Source organism: Acaromyces ingoldii (genome assembly GCF_003144295.1).
Source record: "Acaromyces ingoldii strain MCA 4198 unplaced genomic scaffold FA10scaffold_5, whole genome shotgun sequence".
Taxonomy (NCBI): domain Eukaryota; kingdom Fungi; phylum Basidiomycota; class Exobasidiomycetes; order Exobasidiales; family Cryptobasidiaceae; genus Acaromyces; species Acaromyces ingoldii.
Window position 1 is genome coordinate 558,224 of NW_020290251.1, and position 18,167 is coordinate 576,390.

Sequence of the window (18,167 nt, forward strand, 5' to 3'; positions counted from 1 at the left end):
ATGGCAGGTCAGTCTTGCTTTCAAAGAACACCTTTCCGTGGTTGCCGTGATAATCGTCGTCGTCGTTGCCGTCGTTAGTGGAAGGGAGAGGGAATCGGGCAAACTACTGTCGAGCCCTTTGGTGAAAGTCAACGTTCTTCTTGCTTGCCTGCCCTCCACACGTGGCTTTGCTCTAAATTCTCCCGCGATTAGCTCGATCGAGCGCACTACGCTCAAAGCTTTTAATTTATTTTTCTCTTCTTTTTCGGCCCTGGACCGCTCAAGTCTGCCACCGAGATAGCTGTGATGGTGGAGGAGCAGAGAATGCCTGACGGCTGGAGATACATCCCGTGGCTGTCGTCGAAGAAGAAGATTTGCAAGCAAGCCCCTTTGACAATGTGCATCTGCCAAGGGGAGGTTTCGAAGTCCGTTGGTCCGTGCTCGCCACGTGACACAACCTTTGATTATTCACTGATGGATGGTCATCGGCTTCGGCTTCCGGTCGCTAACCGGCTCGGTCGTGCGGGGAAAGAAGCTTGTCCTACAAGAAGGACAGGAAGAACAAAGACAACGACGACGACGACCACCCGGACCGTACAGAGAAGAGGAGAGACTAGAACGACATCATGACAGGGCAAGAATTCGGCGCCGTTCGGCAGGCCATCGACGAGAAGTCGTTGGCCAAGTATCTCTCGGAAAAGGTTCCGGAGATCAAGCTGCCCGTCCAGGTCAAACAGGCCGCCTTTGGCCAGTCAAACCCGACGATGCTTCTGACAGGCTCCGGCGGCCAGCGATTTATCCTCCGCAAGAAGCCACCGGGAAAGCTTGTGAGCAAGACGGCGCATGCGGTCGAACGAGAGTACAAGATCCTCGAGGCCATTGGTCGGCACAACAAGAGCCTGCCTCGGCCTGCGGTGGGCGGTGGTCAGGCGCTGCAGAAGGGAATGAGCCAGGATGATGAGCGCTTGCTGCACCCCGACGCAGTACCTGTGCCTGAGGTCTACTGTCTCTGCGAGGACTCGTCGATTCTTGGTACGCCGTTCTACATCATGCAATTCATCGAGGGCCGCATCTTTACCGACCCAAGGATGCTGTCGATTCCAAAGGAGGAGCGAAAGCAATGGTGAGTCGACCTCTGTGATGCGTACTCTATCTTGTCTACTCCTCATTAGTCTCAACTTTGTCATCACTGTTCCCCTTTAGCTGGTTCTCGGCCATCCGAACCCTCGCAGCGCTGCACCGAATCGACCCTCGCAAGATTGGGCTTGGCGACTACGGCAAGCCATCGTCGTTCTACCCGCGCCAGCTCAAGGCGCTGTCGCACGTCTCTGGCATGCAGGCCCAGGTCCCCGACGAGGACAGCGGCAAGCAGGTGGGACCCATCCCGCACATGGACGAGATCACCGCGTGGCTCGGGGCCAACATGGTGCCCGACGAGAACTGCATCGCCCACGGTGACTACAAGATCGACAATCTCATCTACCACCCCACCGAGCCGCGCGTGATTGCCGTGCTCGACTGGGAGCTCTCGACGCTGGGCCACCCGCTGTCGGATCTCGGCAACCTGCTGCAGCCGTTTTCGCTGCCGTGCCCCAACGGCGCGCAGATCAACGACCCCGCCGAATTTGAGCGCGCCCAGAAGCGCGGCGAGATGTTTATGCTCCTCGGCGACCTGTCCGACGACGTGAGCCCCGTGCCGCAAAAGGAGGCGCTGATGCGGGCCTACTGCCAGGCGGCCAAGCGCGCCTACCCCATCCCCGCCTGGCACTTCTGCGAGGCCTGGGCGTGGTTCCGCGTGAGTAGCTCTCGAAACTTTCCCTCCTCCTCCCCTCTATCTTCCTTGCTCACTGACGCAAGATTATTTCTCCCCCCCCCCAACACAGGCCGCCGTCATCTCGCAGGGCATCGCCGCCAGGGTCGCGCAGCGGCAGGCCAGCTCGGCAGAGGCCAAGATGTACGCCACCAAGTTCATCCCCGCCGCCGAGAGCGTAAAGACAATCATGAACAAGAGCGGCAGCAACCCAAGGGCGAAGCTGTAGTAGAACCTGACTCGCACCCTTCATTCCCCTTTTTCCCCTGTCTCTTTTCGCGCCCGCAATAAATCTTTCTCTCTCAAGTAGTCTCTGATTTTCATTTCCATTTGGGAGGCGTTATTTTGAGGAGCCCTGCCTCCGAGATTCGTTTACATACAGGTAGACAGAGCAAGAAGGGGAAAAGTGGGGGAGGCGGTTGAGGGCCTGAGAGGGGAGGGTGTTAGAGGGGAGGGGAACAGAAAAAAAGGCCGCACCCATTTAATCATTCGTCAAGACGTGGCGTTGGTTTAAGGGGGTATACGGTGGAAGAGAGGCGGGTCTTTGGACAGCGAGACTATATGCTGCTCACAGCTCCTGGTGAGCGGCAGCCTTGCTGGCAGCAACACTGGCCGCCGAGCTGGCAGACGAGGCGCTGACGCTGGCCACCTTGGCCTTGGCCTCTGCGTTGCCGGCCGCGTCCTGGACGCTCTCGACGACGTGGCGGATGCCATCCTTGAGCTGGTCAAAGATGCCCTTCTGGGGCTGGAAGCGGGCACGCATCTCACGGAGGAGGCCCTCTCGCGTCGATGGCGTCCTGTCCAGGCTGAGGCCAGTCTGGCGAAGGTAGCCACGAATCCGAGCGTCAGACCAGGCATAGTAGTCGCGCGCCGAGTCCGTCACCGCGTTTCCGTGCTTCTGCACCAGGGCAATGAGGTCGTCGCGCTTGGCCTCGTAGTCGCTCTTGATCCAGCCGTTGTGGATGAGGTAGTTGCGCAGGTCCGAATCGGTCCACGACGAGTACAGCTCGTTGGTCGACCACTTGTAGTTGTCCGACACGAGGTTCACGAGCTTGTCCCGCGACGCCTCGTAGTCCGACTTGATGACGCCATTGTCGACGAGCCACTTGCGGAGGTCAGACTCCTTCCAGCTGTCAAAGACGGTGTCCTTGCTCGTAAAGTAGTAGTCCTTGGCCAGGTTGAGCTGAGAGGAAAGGGGGGAAAGGAAGGTAAGCGTCGTCCGCCTACCAGACTGCAAACCTAGAGACTCACGTATTCATCGCGAGTCTTCTCCCCAGGGCTGCGAATGACGCCCTGGTCGACAAGCCAGTTGTGCTGTAAAAAAGAGGGTACAACGACGAAAGGGTGAGCAAATTACAAAGTGAAAAACACTGAAGGAAGGATGACGCACAAGGTAGCTGTTGGAAAAGGCCTCGTAAGGAGCATTGACGGCAGCTGTGTACGAGTCGCGAGCGTAGGACAGGAGCTCGTCGCGGCGGGCAACGGTCTTGGACTTGATGACATTGTGCTCCACGAGCCAGGCGTGGAGCTGGGAGTCGTCCCAGCTCGAGAAGACGTAGTCGTGGGCGTCGTCGAGCTGCTTGCTGACCTGCGAAGAGGCCTGGGCGTAGGCCGACGAGGCCGACTTGCTCGCACCGCTGGCGCCCGAGCTGATCTCGTAGCTCAAGCTCGACGCGTCCGTGGGGACGCTCTTGCTCACCCGCGAAGCAACACTGGTCGCCGACTTGGACGCAGCCGAGGCAGAGTCGGAAGCCTGATAGTACAGATCGGTGAGCGAATAGGCCTGGCTGGCTGCTCTGTCCACGTAGTCACGAACCGCCGATTCAAATGAGGAGGCTGCCGAGTAGACGGAGCTCGCAGCTTCGTTGGCAACCTTGGAAGCGTCTGCCGTGGCCGACAGCGCAGAGGCCTGCACCTTGGAGTAGTCCTGCTTGGCGAGTGTGACGAGTTGCTCGCGCGTCGAGGTTGGGGCAATGATGCCGCGGTCGAGCAGGTAGGTGCGCAGGTCGCTCTCGGTCCAGGCGTCAAAGGCCGCCTTGAAGACCCTCTGGCCGCCGCTGGTGGCATCCTGTTTGATGAACAGGGTGGAGAAGAGAAGAGAGAGATTAAAAGAGAAAAGATGAAGATGGCATAGGGCAAAGGGACGAAGAGAGAGAAGGCGAGAGTGAGAGAGAATGTCAGATTTGTGAAAACACACAAAGCGGAGCGGAGGGCAGGCTGATGGAGTGGGGCTCACCTGGATCCAGTCTGCGTGGGCGGGTTGCGGTGCCAGGGCGATGCTCAGGCAGACGGCAATGAGGCCGACGCTGATGAAGCGCTTGCTCGTTTGAGTGAGATGCATCCTGACAGAACGTTAGACAAGTAGCGGGGGTCTGGAGGAAGAGTTGTGGTGGAAGAGAAGAGAGCAGAGAACTGAGCCAGGTGGGGGGCACGTTCAGATGCTCCACGTACTCTTCTACTAACTTGAACGAGAAGACAGCCTGACCCTGATGTGACGTAACTTTCTATGCACCGGCCTAGGCTTTTGCGCACGGACGCCTTTTTAGTTTTATTTTTTCTTTCAGGTTAGCCCGTCATTTTGATCGCTGTCACGCCAAACAGTAGTAGTTGCTCTCGCACAACTTGCAGATCAGCAAGTCGAAGAACCTGCAGCTTCGGCGTTCTTTGGACATGGTCTGCTAGCTACCCACCATTGGAACGCCTGAAGATCGAGCGATATTCTTCGTCTCCTTCATGGTAGTACAGTAATGAGGAAGCTTCTGTCCTTTCTGGCGGACGGCCATGAATGTTTGAGGCGGTCTTGAAGCCACTCCAATCAACTTACTCGAAAGAGGGGACCAGATGAGAAGTGTAAATGTCGCCTGCTAAGTAGTGGCTACTCTTGTTTTTCACTTTGCCTTGCTGCAGGGTAGCCTTTCTTATCATGCGAGTAGGGGGATAGCAACCTGCGTACGCGAACAAGGCCTTACGACCGCTGGAGAGCGCGGGTGTTGCATGACCGCCCTCTCCCTCCCAAGACGTCTCCCACCCTCTCCCTCCCAAGACGTCTCCCACCCTCTCCCCATTCATTTTCCTTTCTTTCTTTTCTGGAGATTCCTTCGAACAGAGCAGTGAATTGTCCTCAAAGAACGCCGAATTGGTCCACGATATTTAAAGAAGAAAAGACACATCAACAGAAAAGAAAGTCATCGAGTCGAGCCCGAGCCCCGATCACCAGCATGATCAGGGATATTTCCCAAACAAAGACATGGCCTGACCACCTCTCGTCACTGGACGAGGTGTACTACATGGTACGTTGAGCGTGCGAGATTGTGGACCGCTTCTTAAAATCCGACCTGTCGCTCCACAGGCCCAAAAAATGCTGTGGTGCAAGTACTTTGGCGACCTGTTTACCTGGGCTTTCTACGGCCTACTCATCGTTCAGGGTGTGTACGATCGGAGAACACTGCATACAAACCATAAAGCTCAATTGTATCCATCAGCGTACTTCTATTACATCAACTACCCCGATGACAAGAAGTGGACTCGCTTTCTAGTCCTCGCTCTCTTCCTCATTGAGACGGCCTCGACGTGAGTGCGCTTTGTCAACCTTTCTTCCTCCCCTTTCCAACTCTTTCATGGTTGTCTCGGTGCTTCAGCGCATTTGTTTCTTGGGCTGGTTACAAGACTATCATCGCCGGCTGGGGTCACTCACCTTACCTCCCTGCGGCCACTTACGGCTCCATGATGTTTGGTGAGCGGTTCACTTGGTCAAGGCAGCCCTACAAGCCGCCGCTGACTTGCGCTTAGACTGCACCGTGTCGAGCATCGTACATGGCCTCTACGCCTTTCGCATCTCGGTCCTCTACCAACGCCGGTGGATTCGCGACATGACCATCGGTCTCACCCTGGCGATGGTCATCATGCTTCTCTCGAGCGCTCAATGGGCATGCTGCATGGTGGCAGCCATCTACAACGCCCTTCAGTCCAAGCAGGGTCCCGGTAAGCGCTTCATTGCACGCAAGTTCTTCCGCGTCTGGCTCGTCATTGCCACCGTCGACGACATTCTCATCAGTAGGTCTGCGACGAAGTAGTGTACCCTTCTGTCCCAGGCTTAGTCAAGTACGTTCTTCAGCTGGGCTGCTCGCCTACAAGCTCTACACCTCGCGCAGCGGTGTCAACTCTACCAATGCATTCATCAAGAAGGTGAGTCGCTGGCGGCGGCCGCCACCCATCATGCTCCAATGCGTCAACCGTTAACACCGACGCAGCTCCTCTACATCATTATTCCTTGTGGCTTCCTTACGGCCTTCGTCACGCTTATGATCCTGGTCATACAAGTCCATTGGACTGGCACGAATCTCTATGTGAGTATCTTGATTCCTGCTTCATCTCTTCGCTCACCTTTCTCATCGTTTTGCCAACAGCAATTCCTCATTATTGTCCTGAGCAAACGTGAGCACTTCATATGATGCGAACGGTAGATCGGCACACTAATGCCTGTAGCCAGTCTACACCAACAGCGTGCTCCTCTGTCTGAACCTCAGGCCCAGCCGCAAGAAGACATCGAGGCATACCGTCGGCGTCGGCATGGAGCAAAGGCCGGACAAGAGCGGTGGATCGAGCCAATTCCGGCTTGATGGCGTCCAGATCGACAGCAAGCTCGAGCAGGCGATGTCGCCGGGCAGGAACTCTGGCAACCACGAGGGCAGCTGCAACTCTCACCAGCATGAAGTAAGCAGCGTTGCCAGCGCCGCCCCATTCAGCAATCTCGACGAGAGCAGCCGCAAGTGGCCAGCGCTCAAGTCATCATCCTTGTGCTCCTAAAAGAGGTAGCCAGAACAAGACCCAAATTCGTTGTACTCGAGACTCTTCTCCCTCGTTCTTCACTCTTTTTCGACTCATATCACGTTCTTAGGCTGAGGCATATAATGTTCCTAGACTGAGGCTGTCAAGGCCCATTACAGCGATCGGGCCTCTCCCTTTCCCTCGAGCTACGTGTACCAAGTCGCACCGTAGATGTATCTAGCCGAAGTCTCAGCTTCTATCCGGGCAATGTCAGCTACCTTGATAGGCGACGGCCCAACCATTTTACACACGAAGATTCGAGCGATGGCGACACGTGGCGCGTGGAATCTCTAAATCTGAAACGAAGAGTGAAGTACCAAATGCGCCATGACGACATGACGACAGGCGCCTGCGGGCTGGCGATCGAGGGAGGAAACCCCAGCACTACGTACTACGAACTGCATACACTATACCGGGAGGAAGTACAGTCAGCAGCATTACAGCCCAGGCAAGCCCCTTCGAGCAAACGTTTGAGCCAGCCGCCTGTCGAACTCTTGTTCTCATCTTGGCGAGCGGAAGCTCTTCAAGGGGTCCTCGGTCTGCCGTCGGTGCCTGGCATTAGTCAAAACGAAGGGAGGGATGTTGTAAATTATTATTACAAGGCTGGAAGTTTTCATCATGGCGCTCCGATCGCCGACCTTTTGCAATATGCACGCCTCGATGGACATAGTGCGGTCTATCCATAATTTGAAGATAGAATCAAGACAAAGAGACCCATAGCAGCAGCAGCAGATAGAAGGGGGGTGTAGCGAATACGGAGGAAAATTTTGGTGTTGGGTGAGGACTGTGGTGCTCGTTGGAAAGTGGATATATAAGAGGGGGTGAGACCCTAAATCGCCAGCGAGCTTCAAGTTCGTTTTCTCCCGATTACGACACCCATCACCACCACTTCTTCCATCCCTTCCCTTAGAAGCATTTCTTTGCTCGTCGCACTTCTTTCCCTTTGTCTCTTCTATCACTACCAAAACACACACACCACAATGCCTGTAGGTTGCCACATCAGGACCCTGATCATTCCTTCCTGGGTATACCCATACTCACCCTCATCTCATCATCGCACAGGCCAACGCTCTTCACGCCTCGGCCGTCGACAGCGGCAACATGTCCGTTGAGGAGAGTGAGTAGCGGACGCTGTCTCTGCCAAACCCTTTGTTTCGAAATTTCGCAGTGCTGACGAGCATGGCACCCACAGTGAAGAAGGCTGCCCAGGACAAGGCTGCCGGCGCCGGAACTGGCGAGCGTCGCCGTTCGTCGGTCACGACGGAGAAGGTCAAGCTCAACTCGGGCCACTACATTCCCCAGGTCGCCCTCGGTGTCTACAAGGCCCCCAACGACGGCACCACTGAGAACGCTGTCAAGTGGGCTTTCGAGGCTGGCTACCGCCACGTTGACTCTGGTGAGCACGCCCTCTAGCCATACGCATGACAAGCTCAATCTGCTCACAAAATTCTCTTCATGCTTGCAGCTGCTCGATACATGAACGAAGAGGCCGTTGGACGAGCCATCGCTGATTTCCTCAAGAACTCGGATGTCAAGCGCGACGAGCTCTTCGTCACCTCGAAGCTCTGGGACGCTGACCACGAGCGTGCGGCCGAGGCCATCGACGAGTCGCTCAAGAAGCTCAACCTCGACTACATTGACCTTTACCTCATCCACTCGCCTGGTAACCTTGGTGCTGACGCCCGCATCAAGGCGTGGAAGGACCTCGAGGCCGCCGTTGACGCTGGCAAGATCAAATCGATTGGTGTCTCCAACGTGAGTAGCCCACCTGAGCGCGGGCTCGGGCGCCTTTATCCGCCTCTGCCCCTTTTCTTTCTCTTTCATGTGCCCAATCCTGATGTGAAATCCTCCCCTTTCAAAGTTCGACGTTGAGGAGCTCGACCACCTCCTGGCCGAGTGCCGCATCAAACCGGCCGTCAACCAGATCGAGTCGCACCCCTTCTTTGCCCACGAGGAGCTCCGCGAGGCCACCATTGCCCGTGGTATCCACGTTCAGGCCTACTCGCCCATGGCCCAGGGTGCTGCTCTGGAGCGTGAGGAGATCAAGGCCATTGCCAACAAGCACGGCAAGTCGCCTGCCCAGGTCCTTCTCCGCTGGGGCCTGCAAATCGGCAACATCATTCTCCCCAAGTCGCTCACCCAGAGCCGCATTGAGGCCAACGCTCAGCTCTTTGACTTTGAGCTCGACGCCGACGACATGGAGGTCCTCAACGCCCTCGACGAGGGCATGAAGATGGGCAAGCTCGGACCCGCGGGCACCTCGGCCCCCGGCTCTCGCCGCTCCTCCAACTCGGGCGGTGCTGCTGGCGGCAAGCTCCAGATGACTTCGTCTTAACAAGGAGAGTGATCGACCCTCCCTTGGGAAGTTGTCTAATTGCTTCGGTTACCCCTCCGACCCCCTTCCCCCTTCTTCCCAACCCTTTCCCACTCCAGAACCCCACCCTTCCACGTTCACAACTCACAAGAGAAGTTTTGTAAAAATAAAGACGCATACGAGGCAACCTAAAGACAAGGAGACGAAGATGTGAAATGTCGATGAAATATTCTATTGATCTGTGTCTTGTTTGTGGCGAAAGGGGGCAGCCTTCTTTACAGAGCTGGGTGGGATTGTGGATTGTACAGGGCCTGTAGACACGGAGATGAGGGAGGAAAGAGAGGAGAGCAATGAAAAGGGGCTATGCGGGGATCAGATGCTTGGCCCGAAGACGGGCACAGACGTCCTCGACGCCGCTGGCCGTCTTTGCGATGCTTGCGTCCCAGCGCTTGGTGTACACTGCATTTGGGTCATCGTCGTCGTCACCACCGCCGCCAGTGCCTTGGCCATCAGCCATGCCCTGATCGTTGCCGGTCGCCCCGCCTGCTGATTCGCCCTCGCCTCCGCCGCTGCCACCAGCAGCACCACCGCTGCCACTCTGTCCCTGCTTGCCACCCGCCGTGACAGTTTGCGGGCCCACGTCCCTGCCCGTGGCATGTGCTTTGAAAAGAATGAGCCCATCGACCTGATCGATCTCTGCCCTCAGCCTCCCTTGAGCAATCATGCGTCTCGCCATCGTCTCTGCGCCCGGCGCCGAGAGGTCGAGGAGCGAACCGAGACCCTGGAGGGTGATGTTGGTATACAGCCGAGAAGTGGCGAGAATGTTGTGCTCCATCATCGCTCGGTCCAGGACGGTAGACGGACCATGCCGTTTCGATTCTTGATACTCCTCCTCCCCTACTTCCACGTCCATCCCATCGCTGTCCGAGGGGCCAGCAGCAGCGACGATGCCATCGTTGGTCGTCTTTGGCAACGTCGCGCGTTGGTGTGGCGCCAACAGCTGTTCAAAAGAAGCAATCTCGGCCGGTCGGACAATTTGGTCAAGGAGCACACGGGTCAGGATCGTGTGTTGCGGAAGACTTGCTGTTCGCTCGTCTCGGACCAATGAGGCGAGGATCCGAGAGCGTTGAGGGCCCGCAGGCGCCAGAATCGAGGCGGTCACGGCCGCAGACCTGAAGAGAGCAGTGTCGCAAGTCAGGCACACCTGACTGTAAAGAGCCCAAAAAAGGATACTCACAGCATATGATTGCGGTCCCCTTCGTCAATCTCTCCGACGTAGCTCAGCTCGTGGTATCGAATGGCGGCCTCTGCAAAACGTCGTTGAGAGTCATAGATCCTCGCCTGACAGAGTTTGTACTGCAGTCCCAAACTCCGTGCCTCCTGCCTGTCCTTTTCGCTGACTGACGCTTGTGATGATGACGAGGCGGCCATTGCAGAAGCCGACGATGAAGAGATTGCGCCGGGCACGTTGTGGACGATGAGGGAGGCCCGCTTGAGGAACGTGTCGGCGCCCACGGCATCGTCACCCTCGAGAAGCAAGCGGACGATGCGGACAAAAGTACGCAGCTTATACAGGTCCGAGACGCTTCGGTGGCCTGAGTCAAGGGGGATTGCTTGGAGCACGCGGGCGGCCTCGAGCCAGTCTTCGGACTCCTCGAGGAGGACCGAGAGGTGCTGGCGCAAGGACGATGCCTGCTCTATTGGTCAGTCTTGCACACGCCATGGACAGCAGTCCCTGTCAGACAAGTTGTTGGAACTCACCTGCTCCTCAAAGCTGATGACTCGTGGCTGCACCTTTTCCAGCGCATCTTCAAAGACAGTCCGGCGCACCTCTTCGTCCTTGATGGCAGGGTCGTTTTGTCCCATCGTTGCATCCTCTCCTCCCTCGCCCTGCGACGAGGCACCCGCCTCGACGACGGCGAGATCAAAGTCTGAAAGAACCTGTCTGCCCACGACGAGATTGCCTCCCGTCGAGTTTGTGTCACTGAAGACGGCCTGGTCGAGGTAGGCTGAGAGGCATCGTTGGAGTTGGTCTGCGGGGAGTTCGGAAGCTGGGCGAGCGAGCAAGGACTTGAGAACTTTGAGGTAGGCCGGAGCACGAGACGATGAAGCCTGGTTTGCGATGCTTGTCAGGTCCGATGCCAGAGCATCCATTGTTGCACCTCTTTCGGGAGCAGCGTGGACTGGGATTATCGGTGGACCGGGAAGAGCGCCGTCGACGACGAGGATAGGACGGACGACGCGTGGTTTTAGAAAAAAAGGGTCCGTGCGATCCCAATCTTGGACCGACGCCGGCAAGTCTAATGCGCCTGAACCTCGACTAAAAAGCTCGTCTGGCCTCCCTCCTCCGTCCTTCAGACACCGTCGTCCCGCGGCTTCCGACAGTATGGTGACCTACCAAGTATCTTTGGGTCGCTCGCTGGCGGTGGAGCCCAGGACAAGGCAGCAGAAGAATGCCTCTTCTTCCAGCTCGCTGGTGTCAGTCAAGTGTGAGTCCACTCCAGACAAGGCACTCACTCCCCTTCCCTTCCTCGTGGATTCGGCTGACGACTTCCATAACCGCAGACAACTTCAAGCCACCTTCCATCTCATCTAGCTCGCCTGGATTGCTTCATGTCGAAGAGAGCAAGGGGCGAGACAGCGGCTCCAACCCTCAGTGGACGCTGGAGTTCGCTGGCACGGGACAGACTGCCCATGGCTTCTCGGGCCATCAGACGGCAGCAAAGGATGTCGATTGCGTCCTCGTATGGGACAACAAGACAAACGTGAGCAGAGCTGTATCAAACAATAGAGCCTGGCGTGAGACTGACTCGGTTTTTACAATCTCTCGCAGACGTATGTCCTCGATCGACTAGCATCGACGTTTTCTCTCAAGTACGACAGGGGTCACTCGTCCCTGACTCCTTCTGCGTCGCAGGCGCTTGAGTCGAGAGCGCGCCCCTCGCAGTCGATCTCGGAAGAAACACCAAGGGATACAAAGCGCGAAAGACCCCAAGAGTCATTATCTAACCGGGGGGCTCGAGATACGATGCAAGAAGAGGTTGGCGTGTCTTCTGAGGCGAAGAGTCAGCGCATCGATGACATTGACGAGGAAGAACACGACCGGGATGGACCAGGTGCCTCACAAGAGCCTGCTATTGATGATGATGAAGAAGACTTTGACGACGAAGAATTGGCTAGGCAAATTGAAATGAGCTTCGATGCTCATGCACAGCAGGAGAAGGAGAGAGAAGCAAAAGAAGCTGCAACATCTGCCAATGCCGCTGCTTCTCCGAGACCGACGACAGGTCTCGGTCTCATCGATGAGGACAATGGATTGGCCATCGTCGAATCGTCGCAAATCTCTCCGCCACGGCCCCCTCCTCAGATGTCTCTTCCAACACGGGCTGTGAAGGAGCTTGCAAAAGAAGATGGTAGAGGGACAAGGTCGCCTGCTGTGACGGCAACAAGACCCGTACCAATCCTGGGCAGCCCGGCCTTGGGAGCCCATCGTATTACGCCAGCCGTGTCGCCGAGCAGCGCCGTGAACTCTCCCCGGATAGCTGCCGAACCGTTGTCCGGCGCAAATACCAACTGGAAGCCTCCCGCTCAGCGGGGTCCTGTCAGGTACGATGACGATGATGATGACGACGACGATGAAGACGAGGACGAGGACGAGGACGAAGAAGAAGATGACGAGGAAGAGGAAGAAGACGGAGTGGGAGAGGCAGGGGCGGCAGACGAAGAGATGGATGAAGGCGACCTCGAGGACTTTGCAAGGCAGCTAGACAACAGTTTCTCGGAACCCGCCGTCAAGGCCGTCCAAGCAACAGCAGAGACAGGCAATACAAAGGCGAGAGGACGATCATCGCGGGGCAACAAGTAGGAATCAATCGCATGTTGCCAGGAAACATCTGTACAATACCACATGACTATTCCATATCATCTAGTCAACATCTCTATACCCTCGTGCCGTCTTCACCGACCGGGCCGAGGGCCGTGCTGCTGCTCTTCCGTTGTCGGTGTTTCCGACTCCTGCTCCGTCTCTTTCTGGGCTTCTGAGTCTGCGTGACTCTGCCTCTGCTCCTGCCCGTCTGACGGGCCCCATCCCTCTCGGATCTGTTCAAAGAGGCTTTGACCAACGACCTCTCTGAGCTCCCGCTCTTCCTGCTCGGTCAGCTCTTCTCCAGAGCTGGCGCCTCTAGCCTCTGCTCGAGCCAATATGGCCCCGACGCGCGACATCAGTGCTTCTGTCCGCTCCTCGATGGCTTCGTTTGTGCTCCTCGTCAGCTCCGACTGCGCCTCGTCGTCATCATCGTCGCCCTCTGCGTCTGCGATGCCTGCTCGCTGTCCCGCACCGGACCGATCGTACATGGGTGCCTCGCCCGTTACGCTGCGCAGATACGCCGCCAACTCCTCCAGTTCACCCTCCTCGGCCACGGCCGCCGGCTTGCGGGGAAGAGTGAGGGTCAGCTAATCAAGCAGGAGGTGGACGGACACGAGGGCTCTCGAGAAGCACGCATGTATGCTCACTGTATCGCCCGCATTGTTCTCTCGCTTTGCGTCGGCTCCGAACTCCTCGATGAGGACCCTAGCGACGCCTACCTCCTCGACGACGAACAAGGGCGTCTCGCCGTCTGAGTCGGTTGTCTCGTTGATGGCATTGGGAGGGCAGCTGGGATGGTTGATGAGGAACCGAAGTAGCTCGATGTGGCCATACGACGCCGCAGCATGCAGCGGAGTGTATGTGAAGCGATCGGGCACCGTTGGCGAGAGGCCTGTGAGCCGATCCGAAGAAGCTTGAGTGGCAAATCTATGAAAGCAAAAGCAGGGTGGGACAACTCACCCTCGACTTCAACGAGGTGTCGAACCCGATCGAGGTCGCCTTCGCCGGCCGCGACCCAGATGTTCTTTCCACCGCTTTCTCCGCCCCCATCGCCCGACGAGGGTGGGGAGGAGGAGGAGGAGGACGATGCGCCGTTGGTCGCGTCTTCAGATGGGACCGGCGCCATTCCTCTGCCGTGGATTCTTGTCGTTAAGTCGCAACTTGACAAGCACCTCCGTAAAAATCCAGGTCGATCTCACCACACGTGAAGAAGCTTCACTTTTTTTTTCTTCTTCGCAACTCTTTTGATTGCTCTTTCTTTTTTTGTTTGCAGAGGTGGAGCAAGCGGTGGGGCCGCCGATTCAATTCAAGGTTTCAAGAGAGGAAGAAGTGACTCACGCTCACACTGACAACCATGGCGACCGAGGGGCACGTAGACGAGGCGCTCCAAAGTTTGGGTTCACTTTCGCTCGACTCGAAGTTGGACGGTTCCGAAGGTGAGGTACGAGGAGAGGCGTCAGCGACGGACCTTGTCGAGGCCCTGCAGCGCGCAAAGGCAAAGGGGGGCAAGAAGACTTTGGTACGCAGCACCGATCACTGCGTCAGCCTGGATGCCGGCCCTTCTGCTTCGGCCATCGTTGCGGAAGTGGAAGACGATGGACAGATCGACGGCGGAGATGCGGTAGAGGGGCTGCCGAAGGTCAAGGCGACGAAAGAAGGCCAAAGAGTGCTCACCTCGTGGAAGACAGTCGAGTTTGCCTATCGCAAAACCACAAGGGTCGGTCTGAGCGAGGACGATGAACTGCCTACCCTGGCGAGAGGTCTCTTTACCACCAAAGAAGACTCAGCAGACACCAAGCACAGGATAGTTGTCCGTGGCTATGACAAATTCTTCAATGAGGGCGAGATGCCATGGACAAAGGTGAGTGCATACACTCGTCTCTACGGATCCGGTCTCTGCGACTAAGTCGAGTTTGGTCCCCATCACGCACAGCCCGATGCAATCAGAGAGTTCAGCGCACCTCCTTATGCCCTTACGTTCAAGGAGAATGGCTGCATCATCTTCGTCTCTTCGCTGTCTCCCAAGCAGCTGATCGTCACATCAAAGCACTCACTCGGTGGCCGAGAGGATGTCGTGATATCGCACGCCCAAAAAGGCGAAGAGTGGCTGGAAAATCACCTGAAGTCTGTGGGAAAGACAAAGGGAGACCTTGCCAAGGAGCTTTGGGCTCGGAACGAGACGGCCGTGGCAGAGGTGAGCATCTGCTATCTAAGGTATGCCGGGGATGACTGCCATCTGACGTCCCGAGCTTCGTCGCAGTTGTGCGATGACGATTTTGAGGAGCACGTCTTGGCCTATCCTCCAGAACGGCGCGGGCTACACCTGCACGGACTCAATGCCAACACGGTGCACTTCAAGACGAGATCGATGGCCGACGTCGATGACTTTGCTCGTCAGTGGGGTTTCATTCCCACGCGATGGCTCGAAATGAAGAGTCTCGACGATGTTGACAAGTTCACGAGCAAGGTTGCAGAGACTGGAAGCTGGCAAGGAACTGCTATCGAAGGCTTTGTTGTCCGTACTTCCATGCCCAAACACGCCGACGGGGAGGTGAAGAGGAATTCCAAGGCGGTCGCGCCCCCTTACTCGCCCAGTCAAGCTTGGTTCTACAAGGTCAAATTTGACGAGCCCTACCTGATGTACCGTGACTGGCGGGAACTGACAAAAAGGATGCTCACCGACAAGAAACGGTGGGAGAAGGAGGCGGACAACATGATGCCGATGCCAGAGGAACCGACAGCACCTGTTGCTCAGGACGATGGCAAGCACGGAGAGACAACGAGTAAGAATGCGAAGAAGAGGGAGGCCAAGAAACGGCTTGTGGAGCAGCAAGCAGCCAGCAAGAACGCGGCGAAAGCTGGCTTGTCGTTCCCAGAGGTACCCCAAACGAGAAGCAAGCGACCAGAGACGAAGCTCTTTGTTCAATGGTGCCACGAGAAGATGTACGGTGACAAGGCGGAACCTCGGCTCTTCGAGAGCTTCAACGAGAACAAGGGCATCATCGCACTGCGGGACCGATTCATCAAGTACATGAATACCGACGAAGGGCGACGCAAATTAGATGAAGTGAGCGGAGGCAGAAAGAAGAACAGCGTGGTCGCAGCATTCTCCAAACAAGACAGCAAAGATCAAGCGCCGTCTTCTTTTGACAAGACTCTCCTCGTTCCTATGGCAGTCCCAGGTTGCGGGAAAACGGTTCTAGCCATCGCCCTCCGGCACTTATTTGGTATCGGGCATACCCAATCCGACGATGTTCAGACCAAGAAAACGGCGCCTACATTTCTGAAGAACATCAACGCAGAGCTGCAGAAGCACGACGTCGTCTTCGCCGATCGCAACAACCATCTCTTCAAGCATCGAGACGAGATTGTCAAGTCGGTCCTGGATTGGCAGCAGAAAAACAAACATCATGTCCGCCTCGTCGCCCTTGCTTGGTCCCTCGATGCCCTTCCTCTTAATGCCATTCATCGGATCTGCTCGGATCGCCTAGTGGTACGCGGCGACAACCATCAGTCACTGCGGGTCGAGAAGGGCAGCAAGACGCGCGATCACGAGAAAATTCTCTGGCAATTCCTCGAAAATGTTCAAGCATACGGAAGTGCCGAGAAGGGTGCAGGAGACGAGGGCCACGGCGACGAAGCCTTCAATGAGACTATTCGGATGGACGTGAACGCATCTATGGAAGGCAACGTCAGAAAGGCCGCGCGAGAAATTTCAGGCCTAATTGGAAGAACGCTCCCGTCCGACGATCAAATCACGGAAGCTCTGAATAAGGCGCTAGGACACAAGGTCACCTTCAGAAAAGACATCAAGGTCTCCAACAAGGCCAAAACTATCCGATACTATGGCATTGCCGTCGAGATCGATGTCACGGATGCCTTGGCGCCCTTTGTGGAGGGTTCCGCTGAAGCGAAAGAGGCTCTTTCACGGCTGGGGGCGCTTCATCGGCTCATTGAGCGACCGCACGTCACGCTGGTTCACAACACTTCTCTGCAGCGCGAAGGTGAAGAGGGCAGAGCCGCAAAGGCTCGTTGGGATCTATACGAGGAGCTCTGCAGCCAAGAAACGCCAGTCGATTTCGAGCTGCAGATTGATTGCCTGGCTTGGGATGACAAGGCAGTGGCCATGGGCGTGTGCGGTGCGCTTCCTGTCCACGGCAACCTGAAAAAAGCAGTCTTCGATTCTGTGCAGGCCAAGAATGGAGGCTGGAGGCCGCATATTACCATTGGCACTTTCCATGAGGACATACGACCCTTCGAGGCCAATCGTGTTCTTTGCGATGCAGATGGTGGGAAGGACACAGTCAAGAAGGTTGCATTCGATCGAGGAGGCTTGACCGTCAGAGGACGCCTGATGGGTCTCAATTAGCGACCGGAACGCTCTCGTGCCGACATAGATAGGAAGGCGTTAAGGGGCTTCAGCCGCAGGCAAAAGGGGCATACCTTTTGGCAATGAAAACAACATCACTGTACAATATCATAGTAGTAGCAATCAGGTCGTACCACATCAATGTTAGCTACCATCAAACAATCCCTCATCCAAAGAGAAACCCTTCCTTTCTAGCCTGGAATCTGAAATTTCACGGCGGACACCGTTTAATTAAAATCCTTTATTGCTTGACGCCACAATCTGAGATTTTCGGCGTTGACGTCCAGAGCATTGGCTTTTCTGCGCCGCAAGCTCGGACCACCTTTTTTAAAGTGCGTGTCATGTCCTCATCACGAAGAGCTTCGGCTAATGCCGGCATCGCATACATATTGGTTCTACAGATAGATACATGAGTTCACGAGCCCCGTCCCTCTTCGGCATTTGGACTGTCCCCGCTATCGCTTCCGCCCTCGGCTAAAGAGGGTCCCGGAGCAAGGAAAGACTCCGATGTCACTTCTTTCAGAGCCGCGATGGTAAATCCGGCAGCAGGACAGGGCATGCGAGAAAGCGATCAGTGCTCAAAGCTCGAGGCACCGGTGACCTCTCTCCCATCAGCACAGAGATTATGAAGATCGCAGGCCAAGACTTAGCGCATCTATAGGAGGTCCGGACCCTCTTTTTTCCTCGTCCCGAAAAATTCCTCTCTCGTTCTAGCGGATTTCCTTCATGGCCGTGTCAGTTACCAATCTGTGGGCGAAGAATCTCTTCTTTCACAGCAAGAAGCCACGCATCGTGCTCCACTTCCCTCGGCTGCAAACTCTACAACTGCCCCTTAAAAGAGGAACAAAGAGTCGCCACAGTCAGGCTCGTCACTCTCATCTTGTCTACAGTGCGTCTCGCCCGGGGAAGCAGATGCTCGTCTAACAGCCACATATTTGGACGAACACAGTCAGTGAGGACATCCAGCATCCCCTCCACTACCAATTAAAATTACGCATCTTCG

At 56.2% G+C, this 18,167-nt stretch overlaps 8 protein-coding genes across 8 annotated transcripts; 5 read left to right on the forward strand and 3 right to left on the reverse strand.

Moving 5' to 3' along the window:
* Positions 1-605: 605 nt before the first annotated feature.
* FA10DRAFT_272727 (APH-domain-containing protein) lies at positions 606-2,018 on the forward strand (the record flags this gene model as incomplete). The annotated part of the gene is made up of 4 exons (XM_025523137.1): positions 606-903; positions 964-1,102; positions 1,183-1,774; positions 1,863-2,018. The coding sequence occupies 4 exons, from the start codon at positions 606-608 to the stop codon at positions 2,016-2,018; spliced, it is 1,185 nt and encodes a 394-aa protein (XP_025375448.1).
* A 68-nt stretch (positions 2,019-2,086) lies between these two features.
* FA10DRAFT_280827 (hypothetical protein) lies at positions 2,087-4,130 on the reverse strand (the record flags this gene model as incomplete). The annotated part of the gene is made up of 4 exons (XM_025523646.1): positions 2,087-2,972; positions 3,041-3,103; positions 3,180-3,857; positions 4,026-4,130. 4 exons carry the CDS (start codon positions 4,128-4,130, stop codon positions 2,358-2,360), a joined length of 1,461 nt encoding a protein of 486 aa, XP_025375449.1. The 3' UTR covers positions 2,087-2,357.
* An 877-nt stretch (positions 4,131-5,007) lies between these two features.
* Positions 5,008-6,595, forward strand: FA10DRAFT_303235 (hypothetical protein; the record flags this gene model as incomplete). The annotated part of the gene is made up of 9 exons (XM_025525216.1): positions 5,008-5,079; positions 5,139-5,214; positions 5,272-5,359; positions 5,428-5,522; positions 5,579-5,842; positions 5,904-5,974; positions 6,040-6,135; positions 6,196-6,223; positions 6,279-6,595. 9 exons carry the CDS (start codon positions 5,008-5,010, stop codon positions 6,593-6,595), a joined length of 1,107 nt encoding a protein of 368 aa, XP_025375450.1.
* An 879-nt stretch (positions 6,596-7,474) lies between these two features.
* Positions 7,475-9,121, forward strand: FA10DRAFT_158433 (hypothetical protein). Its single transcript, XM_025518140.1, has 5 exons — positions 7,475-7,606; positions 7,679-7,733; positions 7,809-8,012; positions 8,082-8,371; positions 8,478-9,121. Exons 2-5 carry the CDS (start codon positions 7,718-7,720, stop codon positions 8,949-8,951), a joined length of 984 nt encoding a protein of 327 aa, XP_025375451.1. The 5' UTR covers positions 7,475-7,606; positions 7,679-7,717; the 3' UTR covers positions 8,952-9,121.
* Positions 9,112-11,162, reverse strand: FA10DRAFT_243669 (hypothetical protein). The gene is made up of 3 exons (XM_025519318.1): positions 10,692-11,162; positions 10,168-10,622; positions 9,112-10,102 (listed from the first exon to the last, which is right to left on the reverse strand). The coding sequence occupies exons 1-3, from the start codon at positions 11,082-11,084 to the stop codon at positions 9,292-9,294; spliced, it is 1,659 nt and encodes a 552-aa protein (XP_025375452.1). The 5' UTR covers positions 11,085-11,162; the 3' UTR covers positions 9,112-9,291.
* An 83-nt stretch (positions 11,163-11,245) lies between these two features.
* Positions 11,246-12,847, forward strand: FA10DRAFT_268459 (hypothetical protein). The gene is made up of 3 exons (XM_025522341.1): positions 11,246-11,419; positions 11,496-11,695; positions 11,764-12,847. The coding sequence occupies exons 1-3, from the start codon at positions 11,317-11,319 to the stop codon at positions 12,793-12,795; spliced, it is 1,335 nt and encodes a 444-aa protein (XP_025375453.1). The 5' UTR covers positions 11,246-11,316; the 3' UTR covers positions 12,796-12,847.
* Positions 12,848-12,887: 40 nt separating this feature from the next.
* On the reverse strand, positions 12,888-13,921 carry FA10DRAFT_287809 (ankyrin; the record flags this gene model as incomplete). Its single annotated transcript, XM_025524164.1, has 3 exons — positions 12,888-13,358; positions 13,443-13,687; positions 13,756-13,921. 3 exons carry the CDS (start codon positions 13,919-13,921, stop codon positions 12,888-12,890), a joined length of 882 nt encoding a protein of 293 aa, XP_025375454.1.
* Positions 13,922-14,149: 228 nt separating this feature from the next.
* Positions 14,150-17,363, forward strand: FA10DRAFT_254343 (hypothetical protein; the record flags this gene model as incomplete). The annotated part of the gene is made up of 3 exons (XM_025519726.1): positions 14,150-14,656; positions 14,729-14,989; positions 15,056-17,363. The coding sequence occupies 3 exons, from the start codon at positions 14,150-14,152 to the stop codon at positions 17,162-17,164; spliced, it is 2,877 nt and encodes a 958-aa protein (XP_025375455.1). The 3' UTR covers positions 17,165-17,363.
* Between the last annotated feature and the right edge of the window lie 804 nt (positions 17,364-18,167).